General features: G+C 45.8%; 2 protein-coding genes across 2 annotated transcripts; both read right to left on the reverse strand.

Moving 5' to 3' along the window:
- Positions 1-9,900: 9,900 nt before the first annotated feature.
- Positions 9,901-16,101, reverse strand: LOC146333663 (repulsive guidance molecule A-like). Its single transcript, XM_084825665.1, has 2 exons — positions 15,994-16,101; positions 9,901-10,993 (listed from the first exon to the last, which is right to left on the reverse strand). Exons 1-2 carry the CDS (start codon positions 16,099-16,101, stop codon positions 10,349-10,351), a joined length of 753 nt encoding a protein of 250 aa, XP_084681791.1. The 3' UTR covers positions 9,901-10,348.
- LOC146333664 (repulsive guidance molecule A-like) lies at positions 13,864-20,075 on the reverse strand. The gene is made up of 3 exons (XM_084826277.1): positions 19,849-20,075; positions 16,558-17,327; positions 13,864-14,948 (listed from the first exon to the last, which is right to left on the reverse strand). The coding sequence occupies exons 1-2, from the start codon at positions 19,982-19,984 to the stop codon at positions 17,011-17,013; spliced, it is 453 nt and encodes a 150-aa protein (XP_084682403.1). The 5' UTR covers positions 19,985-20,075; the 3' UTR covers positions 13,864-14,948; positions 16,558-17,010.
- Between the last annotated feature and the right edge of the window lie 1,943 nt (positions 20,076-22,018).

Genomic DNA, 22,018 nt, shown 5'->3' on the forward strand with positions numbered 1-22,018 from the left:
TTGAAATTAACATGACTAAAAGTTAGGCATGACTAACTTAAGCTCCACTGATTTAGATGAGTCTACTCCAAATGTAAGTCGGGATCCAGCCCATCATGTCTGTGAACTTCTTTGGACGCTCAAAGAAGAAGTAGAGAACACTAAAGTGCTCAACATTAGTAAAGACAGATGCAGTATTCAAAACAGCCACCAATCATCCAGCTAGACTTTGCAAAACAAACGTTGTGTGCCAAAATGGTGGTGGTTGTCTTTTTACAAACCTTAGTGATGGAAATTTCAGACCATGTCAAAAACTCAAGTTACTAGATCTCACTGAGGAGAATGTTCCCTACCCCCAGTCTCAACTGGAGGCAGGGGTGTATATTTTGTCTGTGTACTTCTTGGAATAGCAGGCAAAGAGAGAGAGGGAGGCTGTATGAAGCGGTGTGAATGATTTGTGAGGTGTCTATTTTGTTTTTTGTGTTTTTTTCCTAAAGTCCACGTTTACAGCTGTAAATACAGGTTTTTTTATACTTAACGGTCAATTCTGTACGTGATTTGTACAATGTCGTTCTATTTCTGCTATGGAGTAATTTCATGATGGCTGAACCTTAATTTTGAACTTGAAAAAGAAAAATATATATAAATATATAGATATATATATACACAACTATAACCCCCCTCCCCCTTTCTTCACCTTAAAGGGACATTTGAAATATTGAGTGAGATAAAGAGGAAAATAAGCACACAGGATAAAGTATCTCTCTCTCTCTCTCCTTCCCTGACCCCACCCCCATTTAAAATTATTGCTGCCAACAGTTTCAAATGTTTGCAGGTGAAATATACCAATAGACATCTGTGTCCAGCTTCCTGCTGTGGTCTTAAGAATCTTATGACTTTTACTGAATAAATCTGAATTTATTTGAATAAATCTGGACTGGACTTGAATGGGATCTTAGTGGGGGTTTAAATTGTGTGTGGGGTAGTCCCAGGGGCCAAATCCAGGCCTCTAGGAGTCCCCCCCCCCACTATTGACTGGTGGTTTCCTGTCTTTTGTGCAGTTTTTTTCCCCATTTTAAAGGTTGGAATTCCTCTCCTGAGGCTTAGCGACCTCGCGTTCCCTTGTCCTCCCCCTTCGTAATCAACACATTTCAGGAAACCAGGCTTCAGGCTCATGACTTTATTAGTTAAGGACCAGCTTCTTTACAAATGCAGATTCTAGGGCACTCTCAGAGTGCAATGAAACAGCCAATCTACGACTAGGAGACGAAGAAGGAAGTTAGAGACGTTGCCAGCAGTCTGGGCAAGAACTTCTCTGCCAGACCCGCTTGGCAGGGATGCCCCTCCCGTGGGGTGGCTGCCTCCGACGCTGGCGTCCGCGAGTGGCCAGCCTGGCGGAGCGTCCGAGCCCTGCCCCTAAGTTTCCCCACGGACCCTGGCATCCCTCAAGTCACGCCCCTCGCCCTCCTCCTCCTCCGAAACATCAGTTCTCGTGGAGGAGGAGTGAGAGACCTGTTCAGGCTGGGCCATCTCCGTGTCAAGGTCCTGGGAAGAAAGTCTCTCCGTATCTGGGCTCGCTGGGGAGGGTGCCTCCCTCTCTTCTGGCTGTTCCCATTCTGATTCTGAGCCACCAGACATCTCCACACGCTCAGATTAATTCCTGACAGCGACTAACAATAAGCTAAAATATGCTGGTATTTTTTGCTCCACTCCTTTTGTCATTAACCTGCTCACCACTGCAATGTGGCACCTGAGAGCTTCTCTAAAGCTGAATTCAGCTCTGGGGCTGAAAGAGCTGCAACACCCCTGATTTAACTTGTTTTTTCTCTTAGAAGTGTTTTATTCTTAAGAGTCACAGCTACTTTAAGTGTGTGTGCATGTGCACACACACACACAGATCTCAGGGTGCAGGGGGAATGTGGCTGAGTTTGGATGAGAATTTTGAAGCGATCTCACCCGCAACCAAAGCTACCTTGCATTGTCAGAACAGCCATTGCTTTAAATAGGTGTCTAGCAACTACGTCTCCTTTTTTCTCCCATTTTTATTCTAGAGTAGACACAGGGCTGCTGATCTGGATCTTAAAAGCCCCCAGTGCTAGGATCCCAAGCTGGATTCCCCACTCCCACCCATGCCTACTCTAGAATAAAAATGAAGTGGTGGTGGGGAAGCCACTGATTTAAACTGTCTGTTTTGGCCCTCAGACCATGACCCCCCTCAGCTGGTGAGGTATAGGGCCACAGCTTCTACAGAAACAGTCCCTCTGCACATGTTCAGAGTTGCATGGCACTAGAAGCTTGGGTATTTGCAAAAAGAGGAGGAGCAGCCGTAGTGACCTTTGGAGAGGACTTTAAATGTTACACCACCTCTGTGAAGCTAGGTAAAGGAAAACACTTTTGCCAGGAGCAGAGACCTAAGGCTTAAATCAGGGGTCAACCTTTTTGGACCCGTGGGCACATTTGGGAATTTGAGACCATGCTGTGGATGCCACCACAAAATGCCTGATCAGTGGATCGCTGATTTGGCATCTACCTGTTGTGTCTATCGATTTTGGGCTGCGTCTTATTCAGGAAAAGGGTGTATGAGACACTGTGTGTATGAGACACTGCAATGTCTCTTCAATAAGAGATTGTCTAACTCAGCTAATTGCTGGTGGTGCAATACAGCCAATGCTTCTTAAATGTATGTTTTGGCAATATCCAGTAGTTGCTTTTTTTTTTATATCAGCTAAAAGACTGATGTTAGAACATTGGAAGGACTCACCTCCTGGACTGAAGACCTTACAACGCTTTCAATATTTGAACGGGTGGCATATAGACACCACCTTCGAATGCACACTTATTTGGATATTTCATCCACTTTTGTTGAAGCCTATGTACAATTGCTAGAAAGCTGCATGCATTTCATACAAATGTATGTATGCATATTAAAAAGGGGGGATTAAAAAATTAAAAAATAAAATTGGGTGGTCCACATTGGGGACCCCTTTGTGGGCACAGTTGGATGTGCCTTCAGGTGCCACGCTGGGGATCCCTGGCTTAAAGCAACTGTTGACACTCAGAAACCAAGAGGCCCAGAAGGCCAGAAACCAGATCCTGAGACGAAGATTTGCTGGAAGTAGCTGCCCTCTCACACAGCAGCAGGAGCCTATCAGCTACTTGGGGTTACTGGAGAAGGGCTCTCTAGGACTGGTCATTTCTGGTGCACTCAGGTAAGAGACTCACCTTGCTGACCCTGGGCACGTCCTGAAGGTATGTCACATGGTAACTTCAATGAAGATCACAGCTATGGTGTGATCTGGGTCCAACCCATGCCTGGATAGGAGAGGGGGTTTCTTTGGTTACAATATTTAAGAATCGCCCCACTGGAAAGCACCAAAAACCCATCTGATCCAGCTTGCCACAGTGACCAACCAGATGTCTCTAGGAAGCCCACAAGCAGGAAACAAAGGCAAGAACCATTTCCTGCACATCCTTCCTAGCAGCTGGTATTCAAAGGTAGATTGCACCAAGGGTTGGAGGTTCCAAATTGGGCCTCATGACTAACGTTACATTGATTTGTCTTCCATGAATATGTCCATACTATATTTAGTTATCATATATAGTTATACATTATAATTAATCATCACGGCTAATAGTCATTGATGGACCTCACCTCTATGAAAATGTCAAAGGCTGCAATCCTACACCCATTTACCTGGGAGTAAGCTCCACTGAACTTAATGGGACTTTCTTCTGAATAGACATGCACAGAATGGCACTGTTCAGCCCTTGTTGAAGCCATGTAAGCAGAAAGTTGTCAGTGCGTCTTGTGGGAGCGAATTCCACACATACTAATTATTCCTTTTTGGCTGTCCTGGATCACACCACCCAAGAAATTTCATCAGGTGATCCTGGCAACATGAGAAAAGGTGGCGGATGGGGCGGTATGTAATATCCACTTTCTCCAGTCCACACATATAGTTGAATACCATTCTTTTCAAAATCAGTAGATCTCAAAGCAGTTTACGGAATAAGATTTACAGGCAGAGAAATAGGATTTACAACAAAATCCTGGTCAGGGTTCCAGCCAACCATATCCTTTTCCAGGACACTCTGTTCCATTCTCTTTCCTCCCACCTCATTTTTCATTCCCCATTGCAATAGTCAGTCAGTATTCTGTGACCACTCAGCATACTATCCTCAGGTGATCCCGCTTTTTGAACTTCTGCAAGCTTTGCAGTTCCCCTAAGCCTTCTGCCAACTCCATTTTGTGCAGCTGTCTGGGCTAACAGCATTCATAGGCTGAATGATGGAAATAGAGGAAATTGTGGTGTTTGCTATGACAGAGCTGCTGTAGTGGGGGACATTATGAAGCACTGGTTTCATGTGTTTGCTAGATCTGTTCTTCTGAAAATGGTGGTGGAAATGATGATTACTGGGGCAGAGGAGAAGTTCTTGAGCATCCACCAAGTATCCCAACTGCTTATGCACACTGTCTTGAGAATCATTATGGAATAATTCCAATATAAATTTCATAAATAAAGCTGCAAGCCTCACATAGAGGACACTAGCTTGAGGAAGGCTGCTCTATATGGATAAAGGACTGGCTCCAGACTGCCAACTTGTCTCATTGATTTCAATGGGTCTACTCACAGTATGATGAAGTCTGGATCCAACCCATAATATTTTAATTACATCCACACCATAAATCTACCAGCACCCTAAAGAAGCTGCTCATGCTCTTTTTTTCTCGCATTTTTGACCCCACAACATTTTATTGGCATGATTAAACCAAACATATATTATTCTTAAAACCATCACTGATTTACAAAATCCAAACTGGGCAAACCCACTTAATTAATAAAGAAAAAAGAAAAGACAAGCATGCTACAGTGCGGTAAGCACTATTAACAGCCGGCACAGGAGAGAGAAGGGTGTCAGTTTATACAGAAACATTTACAGGAGGTAGAACAGAAATGTACATTACAAATACTATACATGTCCATTCCACACAGACGTTCAATGAGACTTACTCTCAAAGAAGTGTGTATATCAGGGATGTGGAACGTCAGGCCCATGGGTGAAATACAGCCCTCCGGGGTTCCCCAAATGGCCATGCCCCTTCCCTGGGCTCATCCCTGTTCCCCCAGTTGATTGCTGGCTCCTTGGCTTTTGTGCAGTTTTCCCCCTATTCCAAAAGTTTGAATTGCCACTTCTAATGGTTAGTTACGGGCAGTACGAGCTTGAAGCTAAAATATGCCTGCATATTAAAAAAAATTCCCACTCCCTTTTGCCTTCAGGCCTGCCCATCACTGTGAAATGCAGCCCTTGCAGAAGGGCCGTAGCTAGAGATGTCAAGGCCCAGGAAAAAAAACCTGGAAAAATTTGGGATAAAACACATTTTTTCCCTCCTTTTTTCTGAGAACCATTTTTGGTCCCCCCCACAAATTGGAAAAATTAAAGAGCTTAGGATTATGAAATATTTTCTTGTAGAATTTAAGACAATGCATTTATATATTGTTACCCAGCCTTTACTCCCCACAAAATGATTTCTAAAAACTATGTAGTAAGAACAATTTTAGAGAAAGACTAGAGATGTAAAATGTCTGGAAATAATGAAGCCATGAGGAAAATATATATTTTTAATCCTCTCTGTAAGATTCCCAGCATAGTTAGTTTTTTCATTCCTTATTAAAATGATTGATCTAAAGTAAATTTTACTGATAGACAATTGTGCTCCGTTTCCCAACGTGTGAGTAGAGTCACCATTGTGCATTCTAGACAGCTTGGGTTTTGTTCTATAGAGTCCTGTGTTTCTGATACTGTTTGTTGTTTATTTGGTCAGTCGCTTCCAACTCTTCGTGACTGCAAGGACCAGCCCACGCCAGAGCTTCCTGTCAGCCGTCGCCACCCCCAGCTCCCCCAAGGTCGAGTCTGTCACCTCCAGAATATCATCCATCCATCTTGCCCTTGGTCGGCTCCTCTTCCTTTTGCCTTCCACTTTCCCTAGCATCAGCGTCTTCTCCAGGGTATCCTGTCTTCTCATGATGTGGCCAAAGTACTTCAGTTTTGCCTTTAATATCATTCCCTCAAGTGAGCTGTCTGGCTTTATTTCCTGGAGTATGGACTGGTTTGATCTTCTTGCAGTCCAAGGCACTCTCAGAATTTTCCTCCAGCACCACAGTTCAAAAGTATCTATCTTCCTTCGCTCAGCCTTCCTTATGGTCCAGCTCTCGCATCCATAGGTTACTATGGGGAATACCATTGCTTGAACTATGCGGACCTTTGTTGTCAGTGTGATTGCTCTTAACTATTTTATCAAGATTTGTCATTGCTCTCCTCCCAAGAAGTAAACGTCTTCTGATTTCCTGGCTGCAGTCAGCGTCTGCAGTAATCTTTGCGCCTAGAAAGACAAGGTCTGTCACTGCCTCCACATTTTCTCCCTCTATTTGCCAGTTATCAATCAAGCTGATTGCCATAATCTTGGTGTGTTTTTTGAGGTTTAACTGCAACCCAGCTTTTGCACTTTCTTCTTTCACCTCCGTCATGAGGTTCCTCAGCTCCTCCTCGCTTTCAGCCATCAAACTGGTATCATCTGCATCTCTGAGATTGTTAATGTTTCTTCCAGTGATTTTAACTCCAGCCTTGGCTTCATCAAGCCCAGCACGTCGCATGATGTGTTCTGCGTACAGGTTGAATCGGTAGGGTGAGAGTATACAACCCTGCCGTACTCCTTTCCGAATCTTAAACCAGTCCATTGTTCCATGGCCTACATTGCTACTTGATCGTTATACAGATTCCTCAGGAGGCAGACAAGATGACTTGGTATCCCCATACCACCAAGAATTTGCCACAATTTGTTATAATCCACACAGTCAAAGGCTTTAGAATAGTCAATAAAACAGAAATAGATGTTTTTCTGAAACTCCCTGGCTTTCTCCATTATCCAGCTGATATTGGCAATTTGGTCTCTAGTTCCTCTGCCTAAACTCAGTTTGTACATCTGGCAATTCTCGTTCCATGAATTGCTGGAGTCTACCTTGCAGGATCTTGAGCGTTACCTTACTGGCATGTGAAATAAGTGCCACTGTTTGATAGTTTGAACATTCTTTAGTGTTTCCCTTTTTTGGTATGGGGATATAAGTTGATTTTTTCCAATCTGGTGGCCATTCTTGTGTTTTCCAAATTTGCTGGCATATGGCATGCATCACTTTGACAGCATCATCTTGCAAGATTTTAAACGGTTCAGCTGGGATACCGTCGTCTCCTGCTGCCTTGTTATTAGCAATGCTTCCTAAGGCCCATTCAACCTCACTCTTCAGGATGTCTGGCTCTAACTCACTGACCAAACCGTCAAATCTATCCCTGATATTATTATCCTTCCTATACAGATCTTCCGTATATTCTTGCCACCTTTTCTTGCTCTCTTCTGCTTCTGTTAGGTCCTTGCCATCTTTGTTTTTGATCATACCCATTTTTGCCTGGAATTTACCTCCGATGTTTCTAATTTTCTGGAAGAGGTCTCTTGTCCTTCCTATTATATTACCTTCTTCCACTTCCGCACACTGCTTGTTTAAAAATAATTCCTTATCTCTTCTGGCTAACCTCTGGAATTTTGCATTTAATTGGGCATATCCCCCCTCTCACTGTTGCCTTTTGCTTTCCTTCTTTCTTGGGCTGCTTCCAGTGTCTCAGCAGACAGCCATCTTGCCTTCTTGGTTTTCTTTTTCTTTGGGAGGTTTTTTGTTGCCGCCTCTTGAACAATGTTGTGAACTTCTGTCTATAGTTCTTCCAGGACCCTATCTACTAAATCTAGTCCCTTAAATCTATTCTTCACCTCCACTGCATATTCATGAGGAATATTAGTGAGCTCATATCTAACTGAATAGGTCTTCCCTATTCTCTTTAGTCTGATTCTAAATTGTGCAATAAGAAGTTCGTGATCTGAACTACAATCAGCTCCAGGTCTAGTTTTTACCGACTGCATAGATATCCGCCACCTTTGGCTACAAAGGATGTAGTCAGTCTGATTTCAGTATCAACCATCTGGTGAAGTCCATGTATAAAATTGTCTCTTAGGTTGTTGGAAGAGAGTGTTTGTTATGCACAGTGAGTTGTCTTGGCAAAATTCTATCAGCCTATGTCCTGCTTCATTTTGCTCTCCCAGACCATGCTTGCCTGTAATTCCAGGTGTCGTTTGACTACCCACCTTAGCATTCCAGTCTCCTGTAATGAAAATAACATCTCTTTTTGGCATATTATCCAGTAGGTGCTGCAGATCCTCATAGAACTCATCTGCTTCTGCTTCTTCAGCATCTGTGGTTGGGGCATATATTTGGATCATTGTGATGTTAAATGGCTTACCCTGAATTCGAATTGAGATCATTCGATCATTTTTTTGGATTGTATCCAAGCACTGCTTTAGCCACTTTATTATTAATTATGAAGGCTACTCCATTTTTTCTGTGGTCCTCTTGTCCATAGTAGTAGATCTGGTGGTCATCTGATGTGAAGTGGCCCATTCCAGTCCATTTCAGTTCACTGACACCCAGAATGTCTATATTTAATTGAAATCTCCCCAATAACCACATCCAATTTGCCCCGGAATCTTACATTCCAGGTTCCTATGGTGTGTTGATCTTTAGAACAACGGAGTTGTCATTCACCACCAGCACCATCGGCTGCTAGCCGTCCTTTCGGCTTTGAGCTAGCTGCGTCATCACATCTGGGGCTAGTTGAACTTATCCTCTGTTCCTCCCCAGTAGCATTTTGACCATCTTCCGACCTGGGAGTCCCATCTTCCGATGGTATACCGACATATCTCTGGTTGTACTGATCCATTTAGTTTTCATGGCAAGAATACTGGGGTGGGTTTCCGTTTCCTTCCCCAGGGATCGTATTTAGTCTGACCTCTCTGCCATGACCTTCCTGTCTTGGGTGTCCCTTCACGGTTTAGCTCATGGCGTCACTGAAGTGCTCAACCTCCAGCACCAAGACAAGGTAACAATCTCCTTTGCTGGAGTCTGATACTGTAGCAGTCCTTTATTGCTGTAGTTCTAATCTATTCAGACAATAATTACAAATTTGCTGAGTTTACTTTTAAAATATAATGATAATTTTATGAACAAACTAAGTAATATATAAATTAACTTTAGGAACAGAAAGGCTGCTTTATGTTCCTAAAGCAGCCCTCCCCAGCCTGGTGTCCTCTGGATGTTTTGGACTACAGCGCCCAGGATTCCTGACCATTGGTCATGCTGCCTGAGGCTGATGGGAGCTGAAGTCCACAATACCAGATAGGGGAAGGCTGTCTTAAAGCAACAAATGACTTTAGATCTGTAGAGAGCACTAAAAAATAAGTATTGCTTATTTTCAATTTTTCTAAAACTTCCAATTTTTCTGCCCCACCCCACCCCTGGAAAAAAACTGTTTTTTCCCCATGGCCTCAAAATTTCTGGAAATTTTACATCTGTAGCTGTAGATCAGTGGTAGAGCAGCATTGTGTGCAGAAGGTGGGCAGAAGGCCTTATGTTCAATCTCCAACAACTTCACTTAAAAGGACGAGGGAGCAGGTGATGGGAACATCCCTTCCTCTGGCTAAGCCCCTGGAGAACTATATGACTCTGTACAAGGCAGCTTCCAATTTTCCTGGTTAAAATCAGCCCTTTATTCAAAACCATGAGGACTGGAATCTTAGTTTTAGTGGAAGAGCCATAGCTCAATGGTAAAGTACTTGCTTTGCATGCAGAAATTCCCAGGTATTTACATTTACAAGACTCAGGTAGCAGGGGATGTAGGAAGACCACTGTCTTCCCAAAACCCCCAGGGAGCCAGTCAGAGTTGACAATGCTGGGCTGCAGGGACAAATAAAACAGCTTCCTCTGTTGCAAAAGCTGTACAATATGGACAAAGAGAAACTCTATGCAAAACATGCTCAGTTTGCATCACTTTATACAGATTGCAGAATGAAACTTCCTTGGCACAAAATCAGGTGGCATCATTTGGGGGAGATTCTCCTTTCCCCCACAAACACTGCCTAGAAGATTCCAATCCAGTTATTATTTTAACATATTATGCATACAAAGCCAAGTCCAGCTGATCGTTTGTGTCTTTCTTTCTTTCTTCAAATGGGGCACTGGTGCGGAAGGGGGTTCTAAGGTGGACAACACCCTCCTGGTTTATTCTATGGGAATTTCTTCCGTAAAGCAACATGCACTTCCGCTTAAGGGGGCGGAGCCCGAAGGAGCCAAGGGGCAGAGCCCGAAGGAGCCAAGGGGCGGAGCCTGAAAGAGCCAAGGGGCGGAGCCACTCTCCCCTCCAATATTTCACCCAACGTTCTACTGTTGCAATAGCACATCCAGTGACAGTGACATGGACCAAAGAACCAGGGCTAGATGAAGAGAAGGAAAGAGGTGAGTACCCAAGGCAGGAAAGAGGCAGCCATTTGTTGTCCGAGCTGTGGCCTGCTGCTGGCTGAGCTAACTGTTCTGAAGGCAGACTGCAGTTTGAGCCTGCCGGGGTAGAGAGCTTTCATGACCTTGAGAGCCCCATAAGCCGCCATCGAGAACTCTGAATCACCTGTCGTGAGGAGGTCAAAGAGGCAGGACTGGAAGTATACATCCTCCACATGCAAGAGCAAGTTGCATTGTTTGGCAGCAGATTCTGCCGTGTAGGTCTGCTGGGAGCTTGCCAAACCCAGACGGTGCTCCCAGATGAGCTCATTATGGGGACAGCTGTGGAGGCATAGCTGGAGGCTGGAGCTCTCCTCAGAGATGCCCAGTGTGTCTTCTGGGACACAGATGGCAAAGGTGAGGTACTGGCCCACCTGCCGGATGATGGTGGTGCTGCCGATGTAACGGGCCTGGATCTCCACTTGCTTGGCCCCAGGCTTCCCCAAAATGTGCAAGCTGCTCGCCCCTTCCTCGAAGCCGCCGGTTCTTGTGCCGTCACTGAAGGCCAACGGCAAGTCCTTGGGGGTTGCCTGGTAGACCTTCTGCTCAGTACAGCCTGGGTAACTCTTGAAAATCAGTGTGATCTATTATGGAAACAGAAGAGATGTATAAATGTGCAAGACCCTTTCCTGCAACATGACCGGTACTGCTAGGCCCTGGGCCCTGCAGACTTTTGGAAAAGCCTTCTCCCACGTATACCTCAGGGTTTCTTAAGAATGACAGATGTGGCCTTGCTTTCTCTACAGAGCTCGAACTGACTGAGACACAGAGGTGGGAATTTTGGTCTACAGCCTCATACTTATTGGCCAAAGCTCCATATTTGCATTATCTACTGGAGCTCCATATTCTGCAATTCCTACCCTAAATTTATATATATCGCCTTTCTTTCTCCAAGGTGACAAACATGGTTCCCTGTCACATGTTTCCATCCTCACAATAACTCTGCAAGGTAGGTTAGACAGAGAGAGTAAATAACTGATGAGCTGTATGGGGATTTGAATCTATGTCTCTCTAGTTCTACTTTGACGCCCTAACCCAAGGTTAGGCAGCCTGCAGCCCAACTGATGTCTTTGGCTACAACCCCCATCATCCTTGACCATTGGCTGAGGCTGATGGGAGTTGTAGTCTAAAACATCTGGAGGGCACCAGGTTGCCTACCCCATTCTAACTATGCCATACTGCTTGTCTATCATCATCATCACCACCACCACCACCACTGCTGAGGGCTTTAAAAAAATCTGTATACTTCTGAGACATTACGGAGGGGGAGTGATCTTCACAGCACAAACAACAGAGTTTTGTGGCATCTTAAAGACCAACGGGTTTTCTGTAGCATACACTTTCTGCATCTGATGAAGTGGACTGGAAGTCTGCTACAACAGTTTAATTCTAGGCATGTTCAACGGTAAGTAAAGTGCATACAGGGTTGCAGCTTCATCCTGCTAATTTTAAAGTGCTAAAAGACTGATGCTTTGGCCGGAATTCTATATACACAATTCCCTAGGAGTGTGTCCCATTCAACCTAACGGAACTTGCGTAGGACTGGATGTTTTTGTCGGGTTTTGATATGTGTATTCATTGCAAACTGTATGAATTGCGTTGCACAATTTTGTATATTTTAAACTATAAATTCTTGCAGCCATACCAGACAACCGGGACATTCCCTATTACAATGGGGACTTATCAGAGATTCTGGGGAGAAAACGCTGCAAAAAATAAAATGAAATAAAAATGCAGTTTTCAGAGCCATCATGGTCTCTTCACAACGGAGGGGAAGAAAAAAACATCTGGCTTCCTTCCAAATGCGGAACAACTGAACATTAATTACATTAAAAAAAAATAAATGCCAGGCCACAATCTGACGCAGAGTTAAGAATACACATTTCAGTGGACAATAAGGGATTGTCCCTTTCTTGAATATACCATGTATTTAAAAGCACTTTTCCCAACTGCCACAAGGTGGAAGCAGATAGCCTGGCCGTACACCATCCTGGCTGCCAGCCTACCCCTGCCGTACACCATCCTGTTTCTTGCTCTCCTCCAAAAGAAACTTCTAGAACACTGTCGGAGGAACCCCTTCCATGTTCAGTTATCTGTGCATTGCAGCAGGGTCTTCTTTAGTGTACATCGGATTGTGGCATCAGAAGATGTGGTAACAGCCACCAGCTTAGATGGGTTTAAAACGGGATTAGACAACTTCGCAGAGGACAAGGGCTATCAATGACTTCTAGCTTTCCTGTTTGGGTTACCCCACCCACCACACAAAGATTGTTTTGGACTTCTGCATCCCTTTGGGGGGGGGTGCGCGCATGCATGTGTGTGTGTGAGGTGCTGTTTTGGCTACATGAAGTCCACACTTGGAGAAAAGAATTTGATCAAGGACAATGTGTGGTAAAAGTCCAACCTGGACTTGGAGGTCTGTGCCCAGCTGCCCTCCCATTAAGCTCTGGGCATGCGGGCAAGATCCAACTCGAGTTTATTCTTGCACAACGAAGGCAGCTCTGTCAACCCAGAGGCAGCCCAGATCAACACTCACCAGTTACATTTATAATCATAGCGTGGCTACATAAGTGACATCAGCCAAGCCCAGCGCGCATGTCTGCTCATTGTCAACTGAACTTTTACTGGACCACCCCCCCCGGCTTCTTCTCAGAGCCCTGCAACTTTTGCAAGGACGATGATGCATAGGTCTGGGGTGACCTCCAAGTCCAGTTTGGACTTTTACCACAAATGGAACCTTTGATTTGGGGTGGCCACTCAAGCATCACCCCAAAGAGGAAAGTGGCTAAGACTGTGACCAGGTGGGCTGTGTGTCTCTGCTGTTGATGCCCAGGTGCTGCTACCTGTGGACAGGTGACTCCAAGCCCCCCCCCCGCTCTCCCTTCTTAGCATTCTTGTTCTTTAAACTGGACAGCCCTTCAAACAGAGGATGTTTCAAATAGAGGACTGTTCTCTGTAATACAGGTCACATGGCCACCCTACGTCACTTTCAGAAGCCATCTACCACTGAACGCCAATTATCGGGGAACAGCAGGAGAAGGCTATTGCACTGTTTGTAGGCTTCCATTGGCCAAGTGGCCAGGGAGCATGGGAGTCGTAGCAGAGGTCAACCGATTGTAGAAGGCTGGGTTAGAGGGAGACAGAGAACCAGAAGAGTCCCAAGTTGAAATCCCCACTGAACCACAAAGCTCACCGAGTGACTCTGGGCCAGTCATTCTCTCTCAGCCTGAACTGCCTCACAGGGTTGTTGCGAGGATAAAATGGGGGCGGGGAACCATGTGCATGCCGCCCTGAACTGAATATTTCAATGTTTTTTTTAAGTGATTCATGTCTGGATGATGTAGTTTAGAAATGCAGAAGTCTATTACTAAATCGGTAACTACATACAGACTGGAAATATTTAAGGTTATATTGCGTATGAAGCAGCCCTCGGAACCTGTCTGTTTTATATTTTCAAAACAGGCATTTATTGTTCTATTGATTTTAAAAGCAGATTGTTGCAACCCAACCCCGAGACCGCAAGAAAAGACAGGTTAGAAAACCAAAGAAAAAAAGTAAGCACACACATTAAAGCAGGACTAGGCAACTGATTTAAACATGGAGGGGCACAATCTAGATGGCTGCCATCCTGCAGCCTTTTTACGCCCACCGTAAGCAGAAAGCTGACCAATTAACAGGGGGCACCTTTTTAGCCGATGGTATTTTTGATCGACTGACTGGTGAATCGACTAAAAGGTTGAAGTGCTAATAAAAACATCAGCTTAAATGTTTTAAAGAATAGTTGAGGGGAACATTTGGCAAAATGCCAGACTCATACAAGGGATACTGGGACAGAAGTTTCCGGAACTCAATAAGCTGGAGGTGACCTCAGAAAGTACATTCCTAATCTACAGCAAGAAAATTGGGGCTTCCATATTAAAGGAAGTGACCAGATCTGGTCTGAGCAATGCCCACCCAAAACCACAATGTCATCACAACGCTAATCATAGAATGGTAGGGTTGGAAGGGGCCTTTAAGACCACTGAGACCAACTCCCTGCTCAATGCGGGTATCCAAGTCAAAGCATCCCTGACCCTGACAGGTGGCTGTCCAGCCTCGTCTTGAAGGCCTCCAGGGTGGGAGAGCCCACTGCCTCCCTAGGTAATTGGTTCCATTGTCTCATTGCTCTAACAGTCAGGAAGCTTCTCTTGATGTTCAGCCGGAATCTGGCTTCCTGTCACTTGAGCCCATTCTTCCGTGTCCTGCACTCCGGGATGATCGAGAAGAGATCCTGGCCTTCCTCTCTGTGGCAGCCTTTCAAGGACTTGAAGAGCGCCATCCTATCTCCCCTCAGTCTTCTCTTCTCAAGGCTAAGCATGCCCAGTTCTTTCCATCTCTCCTCATAGGGCTTTGTTTCCTGTCTCCCGATCATCCTCGTTGCCCTCCTCGGAACCTTCTCCAGTTTGTCTGCATCCTTCTTAATGTGGGTGGAGCTTGCTGCAAAAGCCTGTTTAATTGACTTAGCACCTCCTCCCACAGAGACATGTCATCACAGCACCCCTGAAAGGAAACAGCATAGAAGAAGCTAAGATGACCAAATCCAATAGAGTCTGGAAGCTCCGAGATCAGTGGGGCGGTGAATCTAGTCTGGGTTTCCATCACACCCAGTCAGAACTCTAAAGGAGCTATCCAAGATGCTGAATGCCATTCCCAAAATAGGTTCAACTTCTTGGACAGCTCCTTTAGAGTTCTGACTGGTTCTGTTGGAAACCCAGAGTAGATTTACAGCCCCATCAGAGCCACCAGCTCCTACTGGCCAAATCCTTCCTGTGGGCATGCTACTTTCCCAAAATGCAGGGATATTTTTAGATGGGGCAAACACCTTCTCCACTTGCAACCTCAAGCAGTCCAGTCCCGAAAAGCTGTGTCAAACAAATCTGCTGAACGTGCCGAATGGCCACAAGGGGACTTTGTCCCAGTTCAAACCAAAAGAAACCAGAAGGAGGAGACTCCATCAAATGGCTGATTCATAGCACATACCTTTCTGGAAAATCCCAAGAGCAACCAAGCTGGTTCCACACATATTGGGAAGTTCCTCTAGATTCAGCCTCACTCTCCTGGCCACTGGGTGGGACGGAAACTGCAGGTACTGACATTGTACCCCTTTCGGCGCCAGGTGAAGACCTTTTTATTTTCCCAGGCATTTTAGCATTTTAGCTTTCTAAATTTTTATCTTTGCTGTTTTAAATCTGTATTTTAAACTCCTGTACTGCTGCTAGGTTTTATTGTGGTTGTATTGTTATATTGTGGTTTTAATGTTCTATATATTTTAAATTGTTTTATTGTGTGTTGTTTGGTTTTAATTTTTGTGAACTGCCCAGAGAGCTTCGACTATTGGGCGGTATAGAAATGAAATGAAATAAATAAATAAATAAATAAATAAATACTGATCCTTGATGCTCTGCAGCGCTGCCTTGATAACGGAGGGAAGGTGAACTGCAGCTGTACAAAGGGACCATGCTGGCTATGTACAATGTGGCTCCAGGCTAGTCAAGTCACAGGAATTGTATTACAGAAGCCATATTTCTGGAACTTGATCACCTACCTGTGCTGTACTATGACACCTGTCTTTGGCTGCACCTCTGGAACTTGAACCACGCCTTCCCTGGATCACATCACTTGCCTCTGACCCCTTGGACCGACCACCCCTCATGGGCCTAAAATCTGACCACATGGGGGTTTAACCCTACTCATCCTGGCCTGTGACTTCTAATACAGTTACAATCATCATCAATATAGTAATTATTACTAACACGACTCTATTATTACTGTAACAAAATGTTGCAGCATATCTTCACCTCCTAGAAGGAGCGCTCCTGTGCAGTGTTCCAGCCAGCCTTGCCCTCCTCCAGGATACTGCAAGGGGCTTGAGCAGGACATCCTACTCTCCCACCCCCTGCAGCCATTTCCCGCTTTTCCAAACAAAACTACGCATTCCATGTCTGAGGATGCTCAGTCCTCACTGAGCGATTTTGGTGGGGGACAGCCCCTTACATGGAAAAAAAGCTTTTTTGTCCTTCAGCAAACTCAGGGTTTGCCCCAGGCGTGCCAATACCTCCCACTTATTTCTCAGTACCTCCCTCCTGGCTCCACTTCTGTCGGCACTCACCACTTGAGCTTGCTCTTAGAAGGCGGTTCATCAGGTTTCTGCTGCGGAATCTGTGAATAACGTAGCTGGGGAGGGACTGACCATAGCTCAGTGAAAGAGCATTTGCTCTGCATGCAGGATGTCCCAGGTTCAATCCCCAGCATGACCAATTAGAAGAAGCAGGTAGCCCGAGACACTGGAGAGCCACTTTGCGTCTGAGCTGGAAAGGCAAAGAGTCTGGTCTGGTGTAAAGGTACCTTCCTAATAGTCCGTCTGCCCAGAGTGACTATTATTAGGAAGGTACTTTATATAGACAAGCACCAATCGTCTCCAGCTAACCAGTTAAGGGCAGCTTTTCAACCGGGAGCGTGTTTGTTTACCTTGCTGGTAGTGGTGGTCCCAAACCCAGAACCACGGGGACACTGGTCACCTGAACGGACAGGTACCGATTGTCTATGAGTGGCCAGGCCCCCTCTACTTTGCAGGTTTGGAATTCATCCTTAAACGTCCGCAAGTGGGGGTCCCCAAAAAGCCCCCAGTGGCTGAACTTGGCATGGAAGTTGACCCCTTGCTGGAGCAGTTGCGCTGGCCAAAGAGTTCTTTGATCCGGAAGACTGCGGAGTGGTACACCAGGTCCCCCTGGCACAACCAGGCCATCCTCCTGGTGCAAAGGGAGTACGCTCGCAGGATGACGCAGTAGTCGACATGGGGCATCGCCTCCCCGGGCACAGGAGAAGTGGCAGCCACGCATTCGGCGTTGCAACGCTGGACACGACATGGCTGGCAGTCCGCTGCGGCAAACGGGAGAGACGGAGCGGTTAGCAGCGTAAGCAAGATCTAGGATGGGTACAGAAACTCAGGCCCAATCTGGCCCTCCGGTGTCCACAGTCCCTTCGCTACAGTCCCCACCCCACTCCATTCACCGATTGTTGGGCGGCTTCCTTCCTGGCTTTTCTGCAGGCCCCTCCTCACCCCCATTCTAAGCTTCTCCTAAGGCTTCGCCACTGGCAGTAAAATCTTTACGTTGAAGTATACTTGGTCTTTTGGCCCACCGGCTTTTCCTTTGGCCCTGCCCACCACTGGAATGCGGCCCACAAGTGCTTCTCATGGGATGCAGCCCTCATTCTGAAAGTGGTTCAGCATCCCTGCTATAAGAAGTCCAACCCACCTGTCTCCACACCGTCTCTCTGCTCTGTCCAACGAAAGTGACTCCCACTTCTGCCATTCAAGCTCCACCCATAGTAGCCCCTCCTACACCCACAGTGGTTCTGAGGAGCTTCCATGTTCAAAAGCATTCTACCTCTCAATACCAGAAGCTGAGGACCCACATAACAAGAGGCTGCTTTTGCTCTCGTGGCTCACTCATAAATAAATCCCCCATTCCTTTTCCCTCTCAAAACTTAACTGATGGCACGGAGCATCTTTTATCAGCGTAAGCTAATACACTGACTATGACCCCATCTGTAGCCTAGATGCAGCTATCCACACACTGGGAACCTCATGTCTAGATTACTGCAATGCGTTACGTGTGGGGCTGCCTTTGAAAATGGTCTGGAAACTTTAGCTGGTCCAAAATACGGCAGCGAGATTGTTGACGGGGACTGGCTGATTTAATTGTATTACGTCAGTACTTTTATGATCTCCGCTGGGGCCAGTCCATTTCTGGGCCCAATTCAGAGTGCTGGTATTAACGTACAAAGCCCTAACCCATTTGGGACCAAGTTACCAGAAGGATCTTCTCCTCCCATATATATATACCTGCCTGGACTGTAAGTCCACCTTCTGCAGAACACGCTCCCCAGAAAGGCTTATATTGTGGTCTTTTTAGCACCAAGTGAAGACCTTTTTTTATTTTCTCAGGGTTTTTAGTCCTTCAGTTTAAGAAAAATTGTGCTAGTGCATTTTATTTATTTATTTATTTATTTATTACATTTATATCCTACCTTTCTTCCATTGTGAGACTCAAGGTGGCTAAATATGGTTCCCAGGAGGTCTCCCCTCCAAGCACTGACCAGACCCAGACCTGCTTAGCTTCAGCAAGGTGGCTCCCTCTGGTGCCTTCAGAACATGCCCTGGAATTTTTAGATCTTTGCACTACTGCTGACTTCTACTCTGTTTTTTACTGTTTTTACTTTGGTTTTATACCATTTTAAACTTAAGGTTATTATAGTATGTTTTACTATGTTATTTTATTTTGTGTTAATTTTATTTTGTGAACCAGAGGGCTTTGGCTATTGGGCATTATAGAAATGTAATAAATAAATTAATAAATAAAATGAAGAACTGTCACCCCCAGCAGCCATTCCAGCAGGCTGTATGGAGGGAGATGAGAAGAAGAGTAGGGCTATTCCACCAGCTCTGCCTTGGGTTCCTTGCAAGAGGAATAAGGGCGGGATATAAATGCAATAATAAATAATAAAATAATCATCTCAGAAGAGGCATTCCAAGCCCTCACCCTTAGAAGAGGCATTTCCTCTCGTAGAAGAGCAGGAAACTGCCTCTTATAAAATAATATGATTAATATTACCAATTGTTGTTGTTCAGTCGTTAAGTCGTGTCTGACTCTTCATGACCCCATGGACCATAGCACGCCAGGCCTTCCTGTCCTCCACAATAATAATAATAATAATAATAATATGATTGCTTTGTCAAATGGATGAACACAGTTAGTTGACTAGCAATACATGTCTGCTCAAAAATAAGTCCCATGGAGTTTATTCAATGGCGCTGGCTCCCAGGTAAGCTTATACAGGATTTCACTGTTTATATTTACACAGATGTAGGCCCCATTTCGTTCAGTGTCGCTTATTCCTAGGGTACTTTATGCATACAATTGCATTGTAAAGTGCCTTCAAATTGGGAGGCAGGTAGCCCCCACCCCACAATACAGTTGCCAGAATTGGGAGGGGGCCGATTTCACCAGGACTCCCAAAGATCCCCCTGCTCAGATCAAGAATCAGAGATTCGGGTCCTCTCCCTCCAAACACACAAGTATACTGAGCGCCCCCGCCAACCCCCCCACCCAATTTCTTCATAAAGCTTTTTCAAATTAAAAAATCGGGGGTCGACAGACTCAAGCCACAGTATCAAAAATAGGTGCTGGTTTTATCCTTTTAAGGAAAAAAATCTGATTTGTTTTCTTTCTACTTTACATTGTAGGTTTTAAGATACGGACGCTGCCTACAGAACTTTGTAGCATTGGGCGGTTTTAAATAAATGACACAAAACCAGCAGCGCCCTCCCCAGTTCGTCACTTCCGACGCGGGACGGCTCGCCCTCTTCCCACGCAGGACGCTCCCCAGTCGCCGATACCTGCAAACGGAGGGAGGCTGCAACAGCCAAAGGACAGGAGCATCACCGCCGGGAGCGCAGGCAGGCAGACAGGCAGGTGCCGCAGCCCCCAGAGCCGCCTTCCAGCCGCCGCCGGGGGAGGGCTGCCCGGCCCCATAACCCTCCAGCCATCGGCCTCGGGAGGAGCGCGGCCGGCCGCCAGAGTAGCGAAAGAGGCGAGACTGGAGTTGCGCGTCTTCCCGCTCCACTGCTGGAAGGAGTAACGCGTTCTCCGTTTCCTTCATCCGCATAATTCCGAGCGCCGCAGCCAACCCGGTGGCAGGCACGAGGGCTGATTTGCATAACCAGAGAGGAGCTGGCCAATGGGAATGTAGGGAAATAGAAAAGAGACGGCGGCGGGGGAAGAGGGGAGGCTCATTTGCATATGATTACCTACCAGCCAAGCAGAAAGCTGTTTTCATCTGGCTGGTTGAGGCATTTCATAGACTCATGGAAGAGTAGGGTTGGAAGGGGCCTACAAGGCCATCTAGTCCAACCCCCTGCTCAATGCAGGAATCCAAGTCAGAGCATCCCTGACAGGTGGCTGTCCAGCCTCTTCTTGAACGCCTCCAGTGTGGGAGAGCCCACCGCCTCCCCAGGTCATGGGTTCCATTGTCATATTGCTCTGACAGTCAGGAAGTTTCTCCTGATGTTCAGCCAGAATCTGGGTTCCTGTAACTTGAGCCCATTATTCCGTGTCCTGCTCTCTGGGATAATTGAGAAGAGATGCTGGCCTTCCTCTCTGGGACAGCCTTTCAAGTCCTTGGAGAGCACTATCCTATCTCCCCTTGGACTTCTCTCCTCAAGGCTAAACATGCCCAGTTATCTCAGTCTCTACTCACAGGGCTTTGTTTCCAGTCCCCTGGTCATCTCTGTTGCCCTCCTCTGAACCCACTCCAGTTTGTCTGCATCCATCTTCAAGTGTGGTGCCCTGAACTGGACACAGTACTCCAGATGAGGCCTAACCAGTGCTGAGTAGAGGGGAACTAGTACTTCCCGGGATTTGGAAGCTATGCTTCTATTAATGCAGCCCAAAACAGCATTTGCCTTTTTGGTAGCCACATCACATTGTGGGCTTATATTCAGCTTATGATCGACAACAATTCCAGGATCCTTCTCACTTGTAGTAATATTGAGCCATGTATCCCCCATCCTGTAACTGTGCTTTTGGTTTCTATTTCCTAGGTGCAGAACTTGGCATTTATCCCTATTAAAGTTCATTCTGTTGTTTTCTGCCCAGCGTTCCAGCTAATTCAGTTGCACTTGGGAAGGAAATTCTCACCTTCTTCCCCCATTCTCCCTGTCAATGCAATCCTAGAATCATAGAATGGTAGGGTTGGAAGGGGCCTACAAGGCCATCGAGTCCAACCCCCTGCTCAGTTCAGGAATCCAAGTCAGTGCATCCCTGACAGGTGGCTGTCCAGCCTCCTCTTCAATGCCTCCAGCGTGGGAGAGCCCACCCACTGCCTCCGTAGGGAATCGGTTCCATTGTCGTATTGCTCTAACAGTCAGGAGGTTTTTCCTGATGTTCAGCAGGAATCTGGCTTCCTGTAACTTGGGGCCATTATTCCGTGTCCTGCACTCTGGGATGATCAAGAAGAGATCCTGGCCTTCCTCTCTGGGACAACCTAACAAGGACTTGAAGAGCGCTATCATATCTCCCCTCAGTCTTCTCTTCTCAAGGCTAAACATGTCCATTTCTTTCCATCTCTCCTCACAGGGCTTTGTTTCCAGCCCACCGATCATCCTAGACACATTTGCTAGGAAATGTGTCTCCTTACTCGGGGCTTACTTCCGAGTAAACATGCATTGGATGGCATTGGCTGCTCTTGCCAGAAAATAATAATGAGCGAGCCCATTATTATTATTATTTTCATTTTATTATTACCATTGTTATTATTATTATGCTACCTTGATGGTCCTGTTCCTGATATTTCAAGAGATGTTTATTTATAATAAATATATTTTGTCATTATTTGGATCAGAACCGTAATAAATAAATAGGCTATATAATCTGAGAGTACCTGAGAGTAAGCTCCATTGAAGTCAGTGCGATTTACTTCTGAGCAGACCTGTAGAAAGATGTCTGAGGGTGCATGGGTGCTCACAGGTGCCATTTTGCCTATCCCTCATCTTGTCATGCCTCCATCAG

The sequence above is a fragment of the Heloderma suspectum genome, chromosome Z, assembly GCF_057233095.1.
Source record: "Heloderma suspectum isolate Gila_16-S chromosome Z, 16-S_ref, whole genome shotgun sequence".
Lineage (NCBI taxonomy): Eukaryota > Metazoa > Chordata > Lepidosauria > Squamata > Helodermatidae > Heloderma > Heloderma suspectum.

Bases quoted from the DNA above. Each gene is read 5' to 3' on its own strand.
- LOC146333663 (XM_084825665.1), bottom strand. From the start codon at position 16,101: ATGAGGGGTGGTCGGTCCAAGGGGTCAGAGGCAAGTGATGTGATCCAG. The intron at 10,994-15,993 runs GTAGGTGATCAA...TTTCCATAATAG, and splicing joins GGTGTCATAGTACAGCACAG to ATCACACTGATTTTCAAGAG.
- LOC146333664 (XM_084826277.1), bottom strand. From the start codon at position 19,984: ATGGGGCCGGGCAGCCCTCCCCCGGCGGCGGCTGGAAGGCGGCTCTGG. The intron at 17,328-19,848 runs GTATCGGCGACT...CGTTTGCCGCAG, and splicing joins CAGCCTCCCTCCGTTTGCAG to CGGACTGCCAGCCATGTCGT.